The sequence below is a fragment of the Rhipicephalus sanguineus genome, chromosome 4, assembly GCF_013339695.2.
Source record: "Rhipicephalus sanguineus isolate Rsan-2018 chromosome 4, BIME_Rsan_1.4, whole genome shotgun sequence".
In the NCBI taxonomy this organism is placed as follows: Eukaryota; Metazoa; Arthropoda; class Arachnida; order Ixodida; family Ixodidae; genus Rhipicephalus; species Rhipicephalus sanguineus.
In genome coordinates, this window is record NC_051179.1 from 143,733,380 (window position 1) to 143,753,930 (window position 20,551).

Here is a 20,551-nt window from a genome sequence, read left to right on the forward strand (position 1 = left end):
GCGACGCAAATCTCACGGTCTAGCATTAAACGCTGATCGCTCTGGGCGACACGTTCGATGTGTTCAGCCTTTACGATGTGTTCGTGGCCAGCGGTGTCACTTTGTCCGACGATAGAGTTATCGACTTGGTTCTTCAGCCGATGACGGTGCCGTGATGGTTTGTGAAGCCCATGGCAAGTATCCCATCCCTGGAGCAATGTTGCAAGATTACGAAGTTCGCAGGATAAGTGCAAAAATTGATGGTGACTCTTCCTGTGCAGACTGCAGACGGCGTTATTAGATGGCGTAAAGTGGACCGGATTTCGGGGCCTTCCCACGCAGTCCCACCTTTCTTCAACTTCGCTGTGAACGGCCCTCTGACGACGGAATAGTCGGCTCCAGTATCGGCAAGAGCGGTCACGTTGTGGGCGTCGATGAGAACGTCGAGGTCGCTAGTTCGTCGCCTTGCGTTGCGGTTAGGGCGCGGCGTCGGATCAAGGCTACGTCGGTTTGTCCCTCTGCTGCGACGTTTTGTCGTCCGGTCTTCTTCGGGCCGCGATGTTTCCACGTCAGGGCTCCGTTCCGCTTGCGACATGTTCTTTAGATGTCATTGCATCGCCATCGTCGGCTGCGGAAGATCTTCGGTATTTCGTCGTATAGCAACCGCACTTCCATCGGTTGCTGTCCTTAGTTTTCCGAATACGGGCTAGCTGATCGGACCCGGTCACCTAGGCTACTTGACTGGGCCTGCCTATGGTCGGGGTTGGGGAGAGACGTAGCGCCCTGGCGATGGCGATCGGGAAGGCCCTTAGGGTATCCACTGCGCTCCTGCGAGGTAGTCGGTGACAACGTGTGGTCGTTAGCCCCATTGTGGGCACGGCGCATTTACGGTGAAACCACGTATCCCCATCTTTCAGCACTGGCCGCGGCGGTAGGTGTGGCCAGCTTGCCCGCTATGGTAGCTGAGCGGCCGGTTGTCACGGGCGCGCCAAACGTCGGTCTTCCTCGTGGCATAGCGCTGGCCTACAGGTGAGCGGTGCGGCATCGGTGTCTGGTGCCGGAACTGCCGCGGTGTGGTGTCTTGACGTGGGCGCGGAGAAGCCACCAGGGCTTCTTCAGCACGGGGATTGTTCGCAATTATACATTAAGATCTTTTTATTCCGCTTTCATAGCAATGCGGAAACTACGTCCTGGACGGAACTTGTCATATTGTGCTGACTTGTCCAATGGCATAGTCACTGAACTAGTGCGATAGAAAGGTACAATATTTTGACAGTAAATAACTCAGACTCGGCGACCGCAAGATAATATTATGGAGAGTAAAAAAGTTTATTATTTCGTGGATGCACATGTCAGGATTCCCAAATTATGAATAGTTGGCACGGTCAGGCATTCGATCCTCAAACTTTCACGCAGTATTTCTGGCCTTCGGAAACGCTTTGGCATCCGCATTTCTTTGGACAGTCTTCGTTTTCAGTGCACTGCCGGAAAAATAGCAATGCACAGTAAGCAACCATATGGATGTGAAAGCTGCCTATTAACAATTGTAATGAATTGTTTCGGAGAAAAAGACGGGATGAATGAGGCATGATCATAAGTGTTGGATAAAGCGAATTATCTATTTGTAAAAAGAAAAGGCTATTGCAGAATCACAACCCAAAACAGCCACAGGATTTATGTCTTTGATGCAGGTGCAATAAATAGCAGTTCCATGAATATTCTTTTGGTTAGCCAGCGTGACAGAATGCTTGAGTAGTTAGTTCCTAAGCAAATATTTAGTGCAGGGTGTGCGACTTAAAAAACAACTTTCATGGCAGTTCATAGTAGTTCATACGTTCAGAAATGAAACAACTTTACAACTTTGATTTCAGCTTACATTCCCCTTCTAAATCACTTTTAAACACTAAGCATTTTTTAGCGAAACAAAGGGAGTTTGACAGCTTGTGTCTGTCTGTCTGTCTGTCTGTCTGTCTGTCTGTCTGTCTGTCTGTCTGTCTGTCTGTCTGTCTGTCTGTCTATCTATCTATCTATCTATCTATCTATCTATCTATCTATCTATCTATCTATCTATCTATCTATCTATCTATCTATCTATCTATCTATCTATCTATCTATCTATCTATCTATCTATCTATCTATCTATCTATCTATCTATCTATCTATCTATCTATCTATCTATCTATCTAGCCTCCTACCTCTGGGAGCTATCGTGGTCGGGTTCCGACTTCTTATATACCTAAATCAGAATAGGAGGGCCTATGACGCACACGTTTCACAGGTCATGACAGAAATAACGAGACTTGCCTGTCGCGTACGTCATGAAACCATTTCCACCAGTCACGTAAGGCAAATAGCCGCATACCACGGCTCGTGTATACGGGTACGCGACACACGTGATTCACGGTTTATGTCAGCCCAGTAACAGCAAGAATAGGCTTTGGCAACCGTTACGCGAAAGCGTTAAAGAGCTCGTGTCGCAGAAAATTCGGCACCGGCGTCGACGGCGTTGTCGATGTGTGGAAAGTTCCAGTGGAAGTAAACAGTAAAATTCGGCAGATCCCACGCGTTGGTGGAAATCGGTTTCATGCGAACTTCTATGCTGCATTTTATGGTTTTGAGCCAAGCGTTACGAGGTCGATCAACGTGTTTTTGTAAGTGTAGTACCTTTATACACATCATGGCCTTACCAGGCACGTCGACAACGCTAGTGTTTAAAGGGTAACTTATAGTGTGACGTAACGTCAGCGCTCACGTTACGTATGTCACTATTATCGTAACTAAGTGCACTTTATAGTGCAATCATGAGAATATCATATGTAACTTTCGCTAATATATTCCTCCGGGTTCCAGCCATGCTTCATTATAGCTTGTTGGATCATAGGAATAAAATACAATGTTTAATAGACTTCTACAAAAGCGGAGCCAACACTGTAACCACAGACATTAAGTAGATATGACGCATGTATCATAGGAGTACATATGTAGTGTTTATTGCTTTGTAAATTAGGTAGTCAGCACCACAACCACTAGTGATGTTGCACCGACATTAGGCCTCCATAGGCTGTTTTTCCAAACCAGTTTATAGACTTCGCGTGGTTCTGCGGTAGAATATGTGAGTGCCACGCAGAATGTTTGGGTTTGATTCCTGCTGGGATCCTATTTTTTATTATTTCAATTCATGGGGTCAACGCTGCTGATGTCGATTTTTCTTAACGCTCTCGCATTTCACTTACCAGTGTCCCTTCTCGCCGTTCTTGGGCAGATAATAATAATAATATCTGGGGTTTAACGTCCCAAAACCACGATATGATTATAAGAGACGCCGTAGTGGAGGGCTCCGGAAATTTCGACCGTCTGGTGTTCTTTAACGTGCACCTAAATCTAAGCACACGGGCCTCTACCATTTCGCCTCCATCGAAATGCGACCGCCGCGTTCTTGGGTAGATATAAACTGTCAATCACCTGTGGCGTATACCCGTACACCGTTGCCCGTGGCACCTATGGTACGTTACGTACGTCACTATTAGACAGATTTAGTTGGGCGTCCGCAACAACCTACGGACGCAGCCTGCCAGCAATTTCCTATGGCAGGCTGCGTCCGTACGTTGTTGCGGACGCCCAACTAAATCTGTCTATTATCATAACTAAGTGCACTTTATGGTGCCATCACGTGACTATCATACGTAACTTTCGTTAATATATTCCCTTACACCACGGGTTTGTGCCACACATGTCTGGAGGAAGGGTTTAATGACGTACGCGACAGGAGTTTCACGTTATTAATGTCATGACCCGACAGTAATGTTAGTCAAATCCTCTTACCCCCCCTTGAATATTTCGTCTACACCAATATAAGGAGGCGATCATGAGAACAGCCATTCGTAGGCGGCTAGACAGATTGATAGACATATACGTAGCAGGAAACGCTCAAAGTGCCAAAGGTTCGCTTAGAAATGGCTTCGCGTTTGAAAATCACGGCTCGAGCCGGAATCGAATCCAGACATACGGCTTGAAAGTCAAGTATTCTACCACAGAGTCGCTCCAGTGCTTTAAAACGCTTAGGGAAAAGGCCCAATAAAAGACCCATGTCCGGAGAACGCAAACTGTGGTTGCAGTGTTGGCTACCCCCCTTTATAACAATGTAGTAAACATGGACTACGGAGGCCACTGTGAAGCACTGTTCGAATACGTCGATCATGGCTACTTATGATGTGCATATTGTCGTACCGTAGCCTGCACTTCGTTACAATGAAAACTGACACCTCTGCTCTAACCGAAGTGCCGATTTTACATCGGACCACCAACTACCCTTTACACGCCAGCTTAGGTGAATTGCCAGGCAAGCCGTCATTACAAAAAAAATCGATTACATCGATTAAATCGAAATTACAAAAAAAAAAATCGATTCACCACGTAACGCTCGGCTCAAAGCGAAAAATCCGGCGTTGGCGGCTACTGCCTGTCTGCTACACATAAAATCGATTGTGCCGGAATTTTTCGCATTAACACTTCGTTGACTTGAAATTGACATCTGCAGGACGCGCTTAAAATTTCATTTAATTTTGCTTCACATTCATTCACATTATTTCTGTTCGTTCACATTACGCTCTTAAATATGACTTCGAATCACTTGGCGTAAACTAACTACTATAATTCACTTCAATCGATATTTCGTCACATTTCAAATTAAATTTAGTTCTAAGCTAGGCTACACGGCTTTTCCCCGCACAGGACTTTGTGCACGGCACCACCCGGATATTTTTAATGCTTAGCCATATAAGGGAGGTTCTCGCCTTCATAAAAATTGATCTGAGTGACGCTGACTGAACGAAGCCCAGTGACTGTTATTTATATATGAAAACATGTTGCAACAGAGCAGCAAGTTGGGCTAGTTGGTTGATGTTCATTCTTCAAAGGTATACTGCGCTAAAAGGAACAAGGACACAGAAAAGGTGAGTCTGCGCATGTGTTGTCCCCCCTTTTCTGTGTCCTTGTTCCTTTTAGCGCAGTATACCTTTGAAGAATGAAAACATCTCAGTGTATGCTAGATTGGAGCCGACTATCCCAAGCTCGAGACATTTATATTCAAAAATACACAAAAAATGAATAATGCAAATTGACAGATCCCACGCCATGGCTTCACGTAGCACGTGAACCTTTAACGAGCGGACAGCTTATCAAAAAGTCCTCGCATTAAAGCTGAGGCATCAGCTTTGCCGGAACGAGAGCCTCGCTATGTATGAATGAAGCAAGGGAATTTTTGACGGCTCGCTTCTTTGTTCGACACAAGGTTAATGACAACCACGAAATCTACGTGAGGCCATCTTGCAAAAACAAAACAAAGAGTATTCCATACTCGCCGTCATGGCTATGAGCGACGCTGTCTGACACTCCCAGGGTTTTCGTGCACATAAATACCCGATAAGTGGATGACGGGACGACCGCCGCTGTAGCTCAGTTGGTAGAAGCATCGGGCGCATAATCCGAAGGTCGCAGGTTCGGTCCCTGCCAGCGCCAAGTTGCCTTTACCTCCACTTTACATTCCTCACATCTATGTCCCAATTGTTACAATACATTTAAAACACTCCAATTAACGTCCCGTATACATTCCTGGGCTTTATTATCGGCTGGCTCTCAATAAGGTTGTGTCAAACAAAGAATAGAGCCTTAAAAAAGTTGTTTGCTAGATTTACTAAAGTTTGTGTTATTCACAGCAGCCTCCCATTGATTTCAAAGGTGATTCGTATAGCTTCGCGCATAGTGCGCGCGAAGCTTTATTAGTGCACTGTATTTTTATTTCTGCTTTGCTAAAGACATTGCCTTTTTTTTTCAGTTCCATACTGGACACAAAAAGATTCTCAAGAGTTGATTTTTTTCTTTTCATTTTATTTTTAGGGAAGCACTAACTGCGCGGACGTGGATTACAAATGCAAATGTGGAATTCTTCAGAGCCATTTTTTCAGGCTAACACGTTTTGGATATGCACGTGGTGAAACATCTGGTGCGCAGTTTTGCAGGATCGTCGGTTAACTAAACATCCACATTTCTTAGCAGCTGGGATCGACTGTGTAGGAAATTTGCCGGATTATCTAATATTCGATATCACCTTAGTACAGAGCTAAGGGTGATGAAATCCTTTTTATCGACCATGGTTTTATCGACCATGGACCATGGTTTTGCTTCAACTGCCAATAACTTTTCAAAATGCGATATATTTGGCAGCTAAGGCGTAACGCTTACAAGCGCGTAATCCATCAATATTTTTCAAAAGCCACTTGGTCTGTGATTAAAACACCTGTGTGGCGTTACTTCAAAATTTCAACTAATGATCTATCCAATCCAGATAAATGAAATATAACAAAATGCCGAGAAATGTTGCCTCCAAAGGGGCATTTACCTTCACGGGTTCACGGGTTTGACGCTTGTTGCGTCCTTTTCCATTCTTTTGGCCTTTGTTTCCTTTCTTGGGCTTCTCGTTCTAAGTTAAAATAAGAGAAAGTAGAAAAACCCTAAAGCACCAACTCGTTTTCGGGAAAGGAGGTAGTAATATATCTTTTGATCCTTATTTTATTATTACGTCAATCTGGGCAAGTGCGCTGTGAAGAAGTTAGAGAATAAGATTTAAAAAAAAACTTTGCGTTATTTAGCCTAGGAAAAATGTATGTTACACGTAATTTCGTGATGCATGCATTTGTTGCTTTTTAAATGAACACATTTTATTGAAAGGCAGAGCTCCTAAGGATTACTAGCGTACGCCACAAGGCTAATACTGTGGTCGCCATGAGGCCCACCAATACTTCTCTCTTCTCTCGGTTTATAGGTCTGAATTTTTTCTGCATATAAATTTGCTAATCTGATCAAATAGCTCCGTGTTTCAAAGTGTTCTGTTTCTTTTGCTCCATGACTCATGCAGTTTCAATATTTATTGGCATGTTTTTGCATGCATATGTTAGCAAAATCAAGCCCGTTTCATAAAGCCATGCAGGAGGGATAAACAACAAGTATCAAAAACAGAACTGAGTAGTATTTAGACTAAGTGTTCACTGCTGTGCGCCTTGCCTGTCTATGAAGCTTCGCTTGTTTATGTTTCTTCAAGAAAGAAAATATATTCTCATACGTGCAAAGCTGATGCAATCAACGTGATAAGACGGAACGCAGATAAAATTATCGCTGATGGCGCTGTAGCAGATGTGTAGACAAGGGACGGTTTAAGGATGGGAAACCTGGGCGGCAAGCGTCTGCGCCACCAATAACAGAGCTTAGACAGAAAGAGTTCTACAGCTGAATCATCAGCCAAAATGGAAAGAGGTACGCTAAGTTTTATTGTGATACACGCTATCTCACGCGTACAGTCAATGACATGAACTTTTCAGAATAATACCTCCGTAATCTTAGAAGACTTCTATCAACATTCGAATAACTTTATGGAAATTAAAAAAATACTCAATTTCAACTATATTTTATAAGCCACTTCAGCTAAAGCACCTAAAGGTTCGTGCTTTTTCCATGGTGCTTATAAATATATGGCGCAACGACAATGTTTTACTTTGCATATGTAGCAATTTAGAAAATTTTTGCACACGCGAAATGTCAATAACATTAGATTTTCTTATGAGGTTCGACCCACTAAATCAACAGTCCGGCGATCAGCGACGACAGAGTAAAAAGAGCCGAAATATTTTGTACCAGATTGCGTTCTTGGGCGGGCTCCTAAATGTCTGTACTGAAACATTTTTACATTTGCGTAAGTCGAAATTTGGCCGCGGCGAGCAAAATGAAGCTTAAAAGGAATAAGGAATAGATTATCATAGAGGGAAAAATGTTAATAAAGACATACGTGCTTAGCCTACGTGCATATCAAGTGAACTTACATTCTCGGTATTCTCAGAACTACGAGCCACTGGTACAACGACGCCACTGCTCACTGGTTCCTATAAGATGAACAAAATTATGTGATTTGTAGATGTGACATGTAGGCATGGATAGTAAGAATCACAATTTGAACAGCTCCATAAGAGATAATTGAAAACTTTTGCACCATATGTGAAGAATATAGTTTTAAAGGCCGCCAAAGTTAAATTGACGGCTGCGTTACTCTAGTTCGGCTTGCTTCTTATGCTGCTTTGTACACGCCTTTTAGGAATGCGATTGTGTTTCTATATAATTAAACATAATACTAACATGGTTTCCTTTTTCACGTTCAGCATCTTTCACGTAGCTTTGAAACCGCGGACGGCGGGTCAAAATTAAAATAGTTGTTCTCCCTATACAAATGTAATTTTCAGATCCCTGCTTTGTGTGTTTGGTGTATCTGCATCTTACTTTTCATAGCACGTGTTTGGTCCCACTGTATACTCAGCATGGCTCTATGCTTGCAAAAGTATTGTTCTTCGTTATCACGTAAAGCTTGTTGGTCGCTTACTCCACGCGCCTTATTGCAGTCGGGACCACAGTTGTGTTAGACTGCGCATTCTACGCTTCTAGTGGGGCAAAGGCAGAACCAGTCCGCCGGTTGGCCAAGTATTTCCCTATTTGGAGGCTACTGTAACTACACAGGCGGTCGGCCTGCTGTTTCACTAGCCTAGAATTAAATCCATGCAGGTTTTAGGCCACATATCTGCTTTGCCTATGCCACAGATGGACTCGATATTGGACCAGCTTTGGTATCACCACATTATTTTTTTTCTAGCGGCAGGTGGACGGACAAATGCTATTCTTTTTTTTGACGGATTCGCGATATAGTGCTGCTTATCAACCGTCGGTGTCGATATGCGAAAAAATGTCACACCTTTGCGGCACAGAGGTGTGAGAGGTAGGGGAGGGGGGATATTTGCGTTGCGTATTATACTGCACTGATAAGTTCAAGTTTTCCCCTACTCCTTGATATGCTCTCCCACTTGCATGCTGCGTGAGCGCTCTTTTCTTTTCCTTTATTGGCATGCTGTCTTACGTGGGGCGCAGAGCCATACTCCACGTGTTTTACAATGATAGTTTTACAATTTTGCAATCTACTATGATGACGAAAAAAGAACGCGAGCTTTGAAAATATACTGACACGGGTGGTTTATGCGCTATTGAATGTACAACTATAGCGAAGAATTCGACGTCGAAGGCATAATGAACAACATCATTTTAATTCATCATTGTGATATCGTAGTTATCGTATGTGCTAATATCTGAAAATAAAATCGTATTTTAATGCAAACTACCGATTCTTAATACTACAGAAATGCGTGATTGTCTTTCGACGTATTCGCCGTCAACTCTACTAGTCATTGAGCCAAATTTGCATACATGGCCATGCACCTCGACGCAATGTCACGGTTATAGAAGTCAATGAGCAAGTAATGGATAAAGGCAGCCGTTTATTACTTTTCTCAACCGATAGCAGCATTGCAGCTGTCATAAGCATCGTCCAGGTTGTAAATAATATGTCACGCACAGTAAGGCACAACGAAATGAAGTAGCTTGACCAAACACCACCAATACTACTACCACTACTTCTACAAAAAGAGCCACTACTACTACTACTACTACTACTACTACTACTACTACTACTACAACAGCTACTACTACTACTACTACAGCTACTACTTCTACTACTACTACTACTACTAATTGTAATAAAACAATAATAATAGCAGTAATAATATTAGTAGCATAATTTATGGAGTTCGACATCCTAAAAGTAGGACGCGATTGAGAGGGTGGTTGTTGTGGGCACTCTGGAATAATTTCCACCACTCGGTGTTATTACCGCGCACCCAAATTTATGTACCCGAGTGTTTTGTTTTATTATTATTTCGCGCCCATAATAATGCGGTCGCCGTGCCGGGAATCGAGCCACCGCCCTAAAGCTTAACAGCTTAACTTGTCGTGGCGGGTAGCTTGACCAAACGTCGAGATGCACGCATCGGAATGTGAAATTAACTAAATTACTGAGTGCGCAACTTCCTGATTTATATCCCGGAAAGAAATTGCTCTAGACTAATCAGGCAAGGTTCAGGTGTGTAAAGATAATAATATCTCGGGTTTAACGTCCCAAAACAACGATATGATTATGAGAGACGTCGTAGTGGAGGGCTCCGGAAAATTCGACCACCTGGGGTTCTTTAACGTGCACCTAAATCTAAGTACACGGACCACAAACATTTTCGCCTCCATCGAAAATGCGGCCGCCGCGGCCGGGATTCGATCCCGCTACCTTCGGGTCAGCAGTCGAGCGCCATAACCACTAGACCACCGTGGCGGGGCAGCTGTGTAAAGATGAATTGTGGTACGCGTAACAGATCTGTTACGGGTAACTAACAGTTCACGACTCGCAAAAGAGCAGTGGTCTACGTTGGGTGCGTTAGAAAATTAAGCTATCCAGCCATTCATCTTGTAATTCGGTCAAAAATTCCACGTTACACTGGTTCACTGCATTTCAGATTATTAAAATTTTTGATTACGGTGACATTAAACAAAAGTTCTCAGAAAGTAAGAAAATCTTCTATACATTACATGACCGCAAAATTGTGCGTCTCACGTACGCACGTGTGACACAAAACCATCAAACATGAAAAATGAGGTACAAAGTGTCTGCATTCTATCAGCGCTGAGTGCTAGAGGTTTCTATATATAAAGACGTTCACTTCCCGCATGCTCGCACAGATGACATGTTAGCAGTCGCCGAAGTACTTCACAAAAATAAAACACGGAATCAAGAATTACTTGCGTAGTCTTCCACGAAACATTATTAGATATTGAACACAGCCCTTTTCATTAATATTTTGATATGCCTTATGTGAATGTTTCGAATATCCACAACTAACGTTGACCATAAGTGCTCTTTTCTAAATAGCCGAGAGCAGCAGTTTGATTTGCTTATGCCTTTTCACCTCTGCGACATGAGGCGTGTACACAATGTGGCGTGCAGTTGCAGATCTCATGCTTGACTACAAAAGGCCGCAACCACGTGACTGCAGTGGGCAATCTTTGCATAAAATATGACGAATTTTTTCTATGTTCAGCGGTTATACTTACATCTCCGTCCTTGTCACTGTAAGGAATGATCTCCACGGGGTCGTCAGCTTCCCCCGTATCCTGCAGTATAAACATACTTTTCATATTCCCAGCTGTATTCCCAAACTAGTAACTAGCACTCTGCCGAGGCTCTCGGCCCAATTATAGAAGGCTGCAAGCTTCGGCGGATTCATAAACATGTTTAGCAGAGTGCTCCGATTGCAGAAGTTGCGGAAAAATGCGACATACTAAAATGAGTGCTGATTTCCCACAGATTTTTTTTTTCATTCTGAAGAAGGTCACGCTATATGTATAGAAGAAATGAGATAAACCGAAGCAGCGAAACAACTTCGAGTCGAATAGGTTCGAGCACTGACGAAGCGGTGTTCTAGAACCTGGTCAGGTAATCAGACTCAATCCGTGGAAGGTAAACAGAAGGGGTGCTTGCGCAGCAGTTGCTAAGATTCCAAAAAATTCTTCTGTGCATATTAGTTCACGAGTTAACTGGGACCTATGCTTCCCCTATACAACGCAGAGATCAAGACGGCGGCACAAACACGATCGCAGCAGTCGATGCCTAGATACCCTTACGGCAGATACTGTCTGCTCATGCTGGCGTTCGTTGAGAAATCTGTCATTCTGGCCAATATATCCGTCCCCACTCGTCAGTAGGATCGAGTAAACGACTTTCATAGCACAAAGGAAGAGACTTGATCAGTTCTGAACGGAACACGTGAAGCTTTAAGGCAAGGCGCTTAAATAGTTTGCACAGTTTCTGTAGCCTCTCAGGTGCAGAAAAAAACCAAGTAGACCCTAGAGCTTTGTGTAATCTTTTTAGTCTCTCGTGATCTTGCGCTCGGAAGGTACAACAACTACGAGGTATCTTTCAGATGTGTTACGCTTCTCAGGCCTCTCCGTTTGTTCAACCGCAAGGTGACTACTGAATTCAATAACGCAAGCTATACTCAAAAATCGCCGTATGCCATTCTTGACTGCTGTTGTATGAAAAGTCGATGGACTTGTTGGCGTCAAGTTTTCTTGAGGATCCGTGGTTATTGCAAAGGCTGGTCATGATTCCCTTAACTAAATATCGAGGGGCCGACATCAACAGCAAATGTGGCGTGCCGCTTTTTGGTGTATACATCGAGCTCACGTGGATGAGCATGATTTGGAACTTGCTATGAAGAAAATATGTGATATCTTCAATGGGTACATCGTACAACCAAGTTGCGGTTGCAAGCGCTGACGCAAAACGTCTACAGTACTTGCAAGAGTACTAAACATTTTCACACAGTCCGCGGGTGAAAGAGCCCACCCATGTGCACAGTCGGCCTTTTCAAGGCACCGCACAAAGTGCCCACTTTGGTCAGGCCTGTCGCTCGTCAAGCTCATGCGAATATCTGCGATGGATATCTTATAGAAAGTGTAATGTCCCTTTTTTTTTCATTAAGCTAGCAGGCACTCTTACATTTTCAACAGCAAAGTAGTGACGCAGTTTGTTTTTATCAGTACCTACTACTCACATCGAAACGTCTTTAAACTTGTATCTTAAACGGATGAAGCTACCCATGATAAAGCTGCCACTTAAATTGACTGTACTAACTCTCCCCTTAGGCTGTACGCTTAAACTATCGGCTTAAATTGCCCATAAACGCGAAAAGAGCATATTTTTGCCGGAGGGGCCACAAAGATAACGGAATGGGAGGATACGCCGATGAAACGCTCGGAGATCTTGCGACATTACCGAACTGAAAGACGGTAGTACTGGCTATCAACGTCAATATTGTTTAGATACTCTATCTTCCCAACGCGCTGTATCACTTTAGTGAATATCCGGAATCAATTTTGAACGCACGCGAATTTATAAATGCCGACTGTGAAAAGTGTGGCCCATGTGCTCGTATGCATAACAAAAAGGTTTTCAAGCGGAGAATGCCTTCCTGTGGATTTAAAAATTACTTGCCTCTGGTGTTCTTGCGAAATGCCAGAAAATTGTCTTAAATGACACTGCTGTTTGAAGTAAAATGCAACATATCCTAGGAAAAGGACTGATAACAGATGGGTTTATAAGCGACTGAACAGAAATTGCAGGCAGAAAAGAGATCTGTTTACAGCCATCGTGTCCCCTAGAGAACCGCTACTCTTTACTACTTACCCATGGACCTTTGCTATTTAGTGGCTGATGTAGGATTAACTACGGAAGGAGAAGCAGCCTCTGGTAGATAAGGCCCATATTCTTGCTCTCTTACGTAACCTGCTTCCCACTTTCAGTTCGTCTACTCTTTTAAAGCGCCGTATATCTATTAGCCGATATGACTAACGTGCAAGAGAGCAGTGACTGCTACTGGTCTTTGCTAGAAGTTGCTACTTTTTGAGCACGACGTTAGCGACTTATAAGCTTAAGCAATATTATAGGTAGCGTTTTGTTCATTATATGAATGTCGGTGATGCGCTTTGTATTTCTTATCTCACAACTGATAAAGTATGCCATTCTTCGAAGCTCTGTAGCAGGTTTTATCAAAAATTCTTGCATGCCTGCTTGGCATAATAAAGTGAGGCTGAGGTGATTTGACAAGGAACTCAAGCATTGCGCTTAGTGAGAATAAACTATAAGTGGGTGATGTCAAGGCGATTTCGTAGTGGTAGCAACGAAAATCCTGAATTGATGAAATAAAATCCGGTCTTCATCCGTGCACTCACGCGCGAAGGAAGGAACTGCGCGGCAATAGTCGGCGTAAATATTGTGCGGATAGTTCTGAAATTATTTCTTGCATGGTTACAAATTTTAGTCGACATATCGTTTTGTTTTGCCGACAGTAGCGATTCGCAAAAGCTTGCTCCAGCATATCACTTACCCTCTTTTTTCGCAGATTTTTACTGCCCTTCGGGTAGCAAAACGTGTAATTTCCATTGTCAGTTTCCAGGCCTTCGCAGTAGTCCCATCTAGAACGTAGATTTTAATGTTCATTACACTGTATTTCGGTCAAGTGATCCATACTGTGAGCAGCCGCATATTTCAGGGAGGAAATTGTAGCAGTACAAAGAATACATATCCTTTATTACAATATAGTAGGCCTGGTTTTATGCTTTATCTCGTTCTTTACCTCCATATTATTCATTGGTAGGGGACAACTAAGTTACATCCTTGTGTTTTTCTAAATTACCGCTCGTTCCTTTAGGTGTACTGTTTCAACAAAGTTGCAAGTAGGAGCTCCCAGAAAGAGTAGGAGAAGCGTAGCAAGCTGGACCAGCTTTGTGATGGTTCATTGCGGAACTTCGCAAAAAAAGGACGAAACAACAGGGATGAGAAAGAGTCACAACCAAGAGCAGCGCTTGTTTGTATCACTTCCTAATCTCTAGTGTTTTGTCCCTTTTTTGTGCTGTTCTGCAATGGAGCAGAAGATCTGAATGACAGTATAAGGTTTACAGATGGAACTACTTGCGTGTTGCAGTGTGCACCAAACACCTGCCTGCGGGAACTAACAAATGGTCTAGCAGGCAAAGGAGAAGTGCACAAGAGTGCCTGCCCGTATTCTGCACAACCCGCGTGTAACTTAGAGTCTATAACCATTTGCAACTATGCACACAGCAGACAGACAGAAAATGCTTGTAGTCTGATGACGCTAATGACTACAAATCAACTTCGGTGCGTTAGTGCCAGTAGTCGCAAACATGGTGGTCGATGCAGAACTTGTGTTAGATGAACATTTTGGGTGATGACATGTGGTGACGAGTACATTGTATTGCCTGTTCGTATCAAGTTTCTAGAGCTGACATCAACATTTGATAGTTCAATTGTGTTTTTTACAATTTTAATCTGCCTATTTATTCATTTCTATACTTAATTTAGGCGGGTATATGTGGATATGCTTTCCTTGGTCTTGATGGTCTGTGCGCGCCATGTGAGTGGAAGCAATTCCTGGTTTCTAATTCCCGGCGGGATTGCATATCATTTATGGTTCTTCAATCACCACTGCTAATGTTAGCCTCATTACCAGACATCCCAGTTGATTCGCATTTCATGAGTGTCCTTGACAGCCTATCGTTCATTCCTAAGCACCTCGATGGTAAACTTAAGTTCGCTTACCACGTTGCCTCCATACGAAAAATATCAGCATGTGGCACTGCTGCATTGCTTGAGGCACGCTCATACTTCTTCTCATCAGACACTTCTCGATCTTTACTGCACCTTCATACATTGTCATATCAGTTTTGGCTTCGTCCCATTAGGAATAGCTGTCTGTGTCCCTTTAATCCGTTTAGCACTTATAAAATGGGGGTTTCCGGATAATAAGCCACTGTTCTAGCTCCGGCAGCGCCACCACGTATATTTGCTGCAACATATTTACGGTTAACCACCTCTTTCAGTTCATTTTGTTCTATATTTTTTTCTTATTTTGTTCTATAAGCAAACAACAAATGAACTTTTGAGTAACTGCTCGTGAGGGTTTTCTAGATACATAATGCGAGGCTTGCTGGCAGCTATGGATATTTTTCTTAAGGTTGCTATAGAAAAAGGTAAATTATTTTTATCATTCTGTGCATTTACATCACGGAATGACTTATCCATGTGTCGGAAATACAAATATTCCTTAGTTTTATTCACGATTTGCCTAAAATATGACTTTTGATGCCTCGTCTTATTTAATTGTACTAGCTTTTTGTGTTTCTCTATACTGGGTTTTATATTCTGTTGTGCTTGATGCTATTTTCTACTTGATATATCAGTTTTATTTTTCACACTTCCGCTAACGCTTTAATTATTTATATGCAACCTTCACCGACGGTACCATTGCAACTTTATACTTTGGCACACTGGCCTGTACATTTGATATAATTGAGTACACCTACCTTTTAGCAATAAAAATTGGTTGATTGATTGATTTATCGGTTGAATATTTATTGATTGATTGGTTGATAGACGAGGTGCGACTACTCTACTGCTCGAGGACGCAAATGCAGTTTAATCGTATTGCATACGTGCTAGTAAGGTACTTTGGCACAGCGTGTTTACCGTGCGGAAAAAACGGTAATATTGTACCGGCTGAAGAGTGCGCATGCTCCAACTTCATCGCATGGAAACTTTCCTTTACGTATGCAGGGTGTGTCCGTATACCGTAATCTGCGCGTCCTTTTAAAAGCGGCTCGTACTTTGCTTGTACTGAATTTCATCTATCCTAACACTGCGATGTTAAATGCCGTTATCGACGAACTTATGCATTCTTCCCATGATAATATGAGACAGTTTTAGTTTGTCCGGAAATTCCTTAGCATTAGTACTTTACCAAATCACGGCTGCCACAGAATTGAGCGGCCAGGCAGGCGGTGCCGTCGTGTTCGACTAGGTAAGCACATAATGTAAAAAAATCAAATGCTGTTCCCCTATTGTAACACCCGAGGAAGTACGTAGCACGGTCAGGCAGCGATACCCATTCGAAGAGTTCTCACTGCTCCGTTTATCAAACCGTCGATGACGTTAATGTTAATAATATCTGAGGTTTAACGTCCCAAAACCACCATATGATTATGAGAGACGCCATAGTGGAGGGCTCCGGAAATTTCGACCACCTGGGGTTCTTTAACGTGCACCTAAATCTAAGTACACGGGCCTCAAACATTTTCGCCTCCACCGAAAATGCAGCCGCCGCGGCCGGGATTTGATCCCGCGACCTTCGGGTGATGACGTTAATGTTTGAGGTAGGCATGCAGTTGTCCAGGGCGCGAGTAGAATTTTGTTATACCCTAGTTACACGGGCACGCTAACCTCAGTTACGTCGAACCTCACCTAACCGTAGTAGACTACAGTTACTGCCAACTGCACTTGACACCTGTTACACGGGAAATGCTGTCGATGGTTTTCGGCTGCGAAGCAGGTCACGGGAGATACAGCTTCACGAATAAAATAGAAAGATTTAGCTGCGTTTTGTCAATATACTGGCAAATAAATTGTATTCCCTTTGAAATAAATACTTCATATTTACACCTGCAGTCCGCGAGTTTATTGCATCACGTGTTTTGACAACGTCTGGCAGATGTTTAGGCTCATGCTGGCAAATATGGGCGAAGTCACCTCGCGGTCATCGCGAAAGCCAAGACAATCCGTTGCCGGGTATGTTTACTATCACCGTGTCTATCCGTGCGCGGTGCGTGATTTGTTGTGCCGTACTGTTCCATATATGAGCAACTTTAGCGTTGAGAGAGATCAGTTGACGCGCTTCCGCAACGACGTTTCGGCCTCCGCTATAATCATGCTGCGTGGGACCGCCGACATGGATACCGCTATTTTGTTAGTTAGCTTCGTTAACTGAGGTCGTCAATCTCAGTTTGGGGCAACAAAGTTTAGTAGCATAACTGCAGTGAGGCTTTCCGTCTAACTGGATGTAACCGCGGTTTGCTGCAACTGTGGTTCGTCGTGACTGAGGTTAGCGTGCCCGTGTATCAACGGTATTAGTGAGATGCGCGAACTCGCTGTGCGACATGCGCACTACTTTTGCTGCGCTTTATCGACTCCCTTCTTGTTACGTCAGTTGAGAGACGTGTCGCCTGCAGCGAGTTTCGTCAGGCTGTTTCCCCTGCAGAGATGTAGCGACGAATGCGCCGCAAAAGGGGTTAGAAGGGCCAGTAGAAGGAGCATTCGTGCTTTTGACGAGGCGATGGCACCATCTGTTGCGCGGCACAGCAGTGAGGCGCATGTTTCCGCGGCGTTCTTAGCAATTTTATGTTAATTATTGCGATTATTTTTTGGTTATATCGGTTAATTATATTATTTCGACATCTTTCGTTCATCTTAACTCGGTCTTGAGCATTGCTAGTCTTGTTTTTTTAGGCCTGTATTGACCACCTGATTTCGAGCGCGATCACGCCACATGATATGTATGGACGACAAGACGGGCCCCTAAAGTGCTCCGTACTTTCAAAAAGTGCGTTCTACTTCGTTGCTAGTCAAGATTTTTAGCGGTGGCGTAATTTCTAATGCGTTGGCTATATTAACGTCAAGGACACTCGGCAACACGATTATTTCCTGATGGACACGTAGATTTCACTCTGAAAGACCCGAATAATGCACTATCATCATCATCGCGTTGCCGTACGCACTGAGAAACTGCCGCAGCTAAAACATTTTCGGACTGTGCTACTCAACTGCGGAGGGAAACCGTAGAGCACATGGTACGTTCCAGACAAAAGGTTTTTTGACAGTAGCCTGTAGCACTGGCGAAGGTGGCCGCACCGGTTGAAACCGTTGGCAAGTAAAATAAGAGAAACACTAAGTTGTGTCTCTTCCCTTCCCATGTACGTGTCGCCCATTGAAAGGACATTCATGAAACACTGTACAGTGGAATTCTACAACAAAGTGCACAAAATGGCTATCACGAACAGATGTAAATAAAATACGCAACAATGTTATGAAATAGGAAACTTGCAATTTTTATTACAATAAAGCGCTGCCCGTGATGTGGTGACCTGGAGTGGCTTATCTACTGCAGTATCAGGAATTCCAACCTTGCTGTATATTCATAGATGTGAAATGATGCTGCTCTAAATTTCCTACGGCATTTGATGCTTCGTGCTCACATGCAAGCACTTTTTTTTTAGTTTCTGTTGGCTTCAATATTACTACGTGGTGAGATCGCTATGTCCTACAATCATGGAATTTCACTCTTTGAATTGCTTCTTCTGCATGCAAGATTTCACAGCATACTCCACTGCGAATAGTTAAGCATACTCACAGTAAAACCAGAAGCAGAAGTTGAGCGGAAAACAACAGGGCTTTCATTTTAGGCAAAGTCTTCAATGGTTGACAGAGCGCAGAACCTCCTCAATATCACTGACAGAGGAGTGGAAGCTACGTCCTTATAAACTTCCTAGCACTGCTGCGCACGGCCCCAATTTTGTGCATTTGCAGATTGATGAGAGTTTCTTCGAATACCGCTAGGCACATCTGCTGCTCACGCACCTCTGCTCGTTCATGAATATTGATCAGTTATTTCAGGTGTAAGGAAGCTGAAATGCGCTAATTTGTATCAGAAAACAAATATTAAAGTAGAATACATGCAACGACGATCTTTACTGTGATTACGTGTAGCACTTTCGTTGATGAACGGTTTTTCTATATACGTAGTCGCACACTGACATTTGGAAGAGCGTCGAGTTCACGACATAGCACCAGCGTTGTGAGCACGAGTCAAGCACCACGAAAGAACTTCTTAAAGTATTAGCTTTGAGAGAAAACGCATCAAGGTGAACCGGTGTCCATGCGCATGGGTGATTCTCAAATGTGTTATATTCCGCCTGAGAAGTCATCCTCATGTGGCGCAGTGATAAAAAGAAACGCCAGGCCTGCACGGATAGCACAGCACAGTCACAGCGAAAGCTGGAAGAGTGGCATTTCTAGAACCCGTTATAAACTGTCTTTTGGCTACTAATACAAGTACACTAGCAACGTACCCACTTCTATTGGCAACCAATACGGGCACTTCTATTGGCAATCAATAGAAGTGCATTTGCGATGAACCCACCAAGCTATAAATCATTATAGTTTTTGTGAAGTGGGTGAGCAGCCACTGCAATTTTTCGTCATTCTGCGGAGAACCGTGGTACCCGCTAAACACCTGTAAGGCATTATGTGTACTCCGTTGATCATGATTAAACTCGGCGCAGCGGACACAATATACAAACGAAGAATACACGAGGACAGGCGCCCGACTCTCAACTGATCGTTATTCGCGTCGACACACACTTATATACATTAACGTGGTTACACAAAAAACACACGAAGATGATAAATATACAGGGTTTTATCACACTGGCCTGCTCAAATACGAAATTTCTTTTTGCTGCAGGGCGATGGACGGAACGCTGATGCATGAGTTGCTGTTATGAGTGTTCAAAGCTTCTATTACCTCGCGAGTTGTCTGTTTATTATTCCTAGCGGTGATGTTGGCTTTTTTTTTTTAAATTGAGGGGCGCACCAGCACTCTTTGCAGTGCGCGCATGTATGTGAAAGGCCATCGGTGCGGCAATTGGCCTCGTGTTCCCTAATCTAACATTGACGCACCTTCCGGTTTGTCCTATGTATACCGCGTTACAAGACATGGAAAGCTGGTACACAACCCCCGTGGAGCAGTCAGTGGATGGACATCCGATGCCTAATCAGATGGGACGAATATGCACAAGAGTCAGCAAAAGGGCAGTAGAAAGAAAAGAGAAGAAGATGGCAGGATGCGGTGTCAACCACAGATCCCCAGCCACTGACTGCGCCACGGGGGTTGTGTACCAGCTTCCCATGTCTTCTAACGCGGTATACATAGGGCAAACCGGAAGGTGCATTAATGTTAAATTAAGGGAACACGAGGCCAATTGCCGCACCGACGGCCTTTCACATACATGCGCGCAATGCAAAGAGTACGGGTGCGCCCCTCAATTTAAAAACACCAACATGAGCGCTAGGAATGATGAACAGACAACTCGCGAGGTAATAGAGACTTTGAACATTCATAACAGCAACTCATGTATCAGCATTCCATCCATCGCCCTGTAGCAAAAAGAAATTTCGTATTTGAACAGGCCA

The 20,551-nt window shown here is 43.6% G+C and overlaps 1 protein-coding gene across 1 annotated transcript; it reads right to left on the reverse strand.

Annotated features, from left to right (window-relative positions):
- Nucleotides 1-1,321: 1,321 nt before the first annotated feature.
- LOC119389041 (uncharacterized) lies at nucleotides 1,322-18,791 on the reverse strand. Its single transcript, XM_037656330.1, has 6 exons — nucleotides 18,711-18,791; nucleotides 13,839-13,926; nucleotides 11,005-11,064; nucleotides 7,851-7,910; nucleotides 6,377-6,457; nucleotides 1,322-1,460 (listed from the first exon to the last, which is right to left on the reverse strand). Exons 1-6 carry the CDS (start codon nucleotides 18,755-18,757, stop codon nucleotides 1,380-1,382), a joined length of 417 nt encoding a protein of 138 aa, XP_037512258.1. The 5' UTR covers nucleotides 18,758-18,791; the 3' UTR covers nucleotides 1,322-1,379.
- Between the last annotated feature and the right edge of the window lie 1,760 nt (nucleotides 18,792-20,551).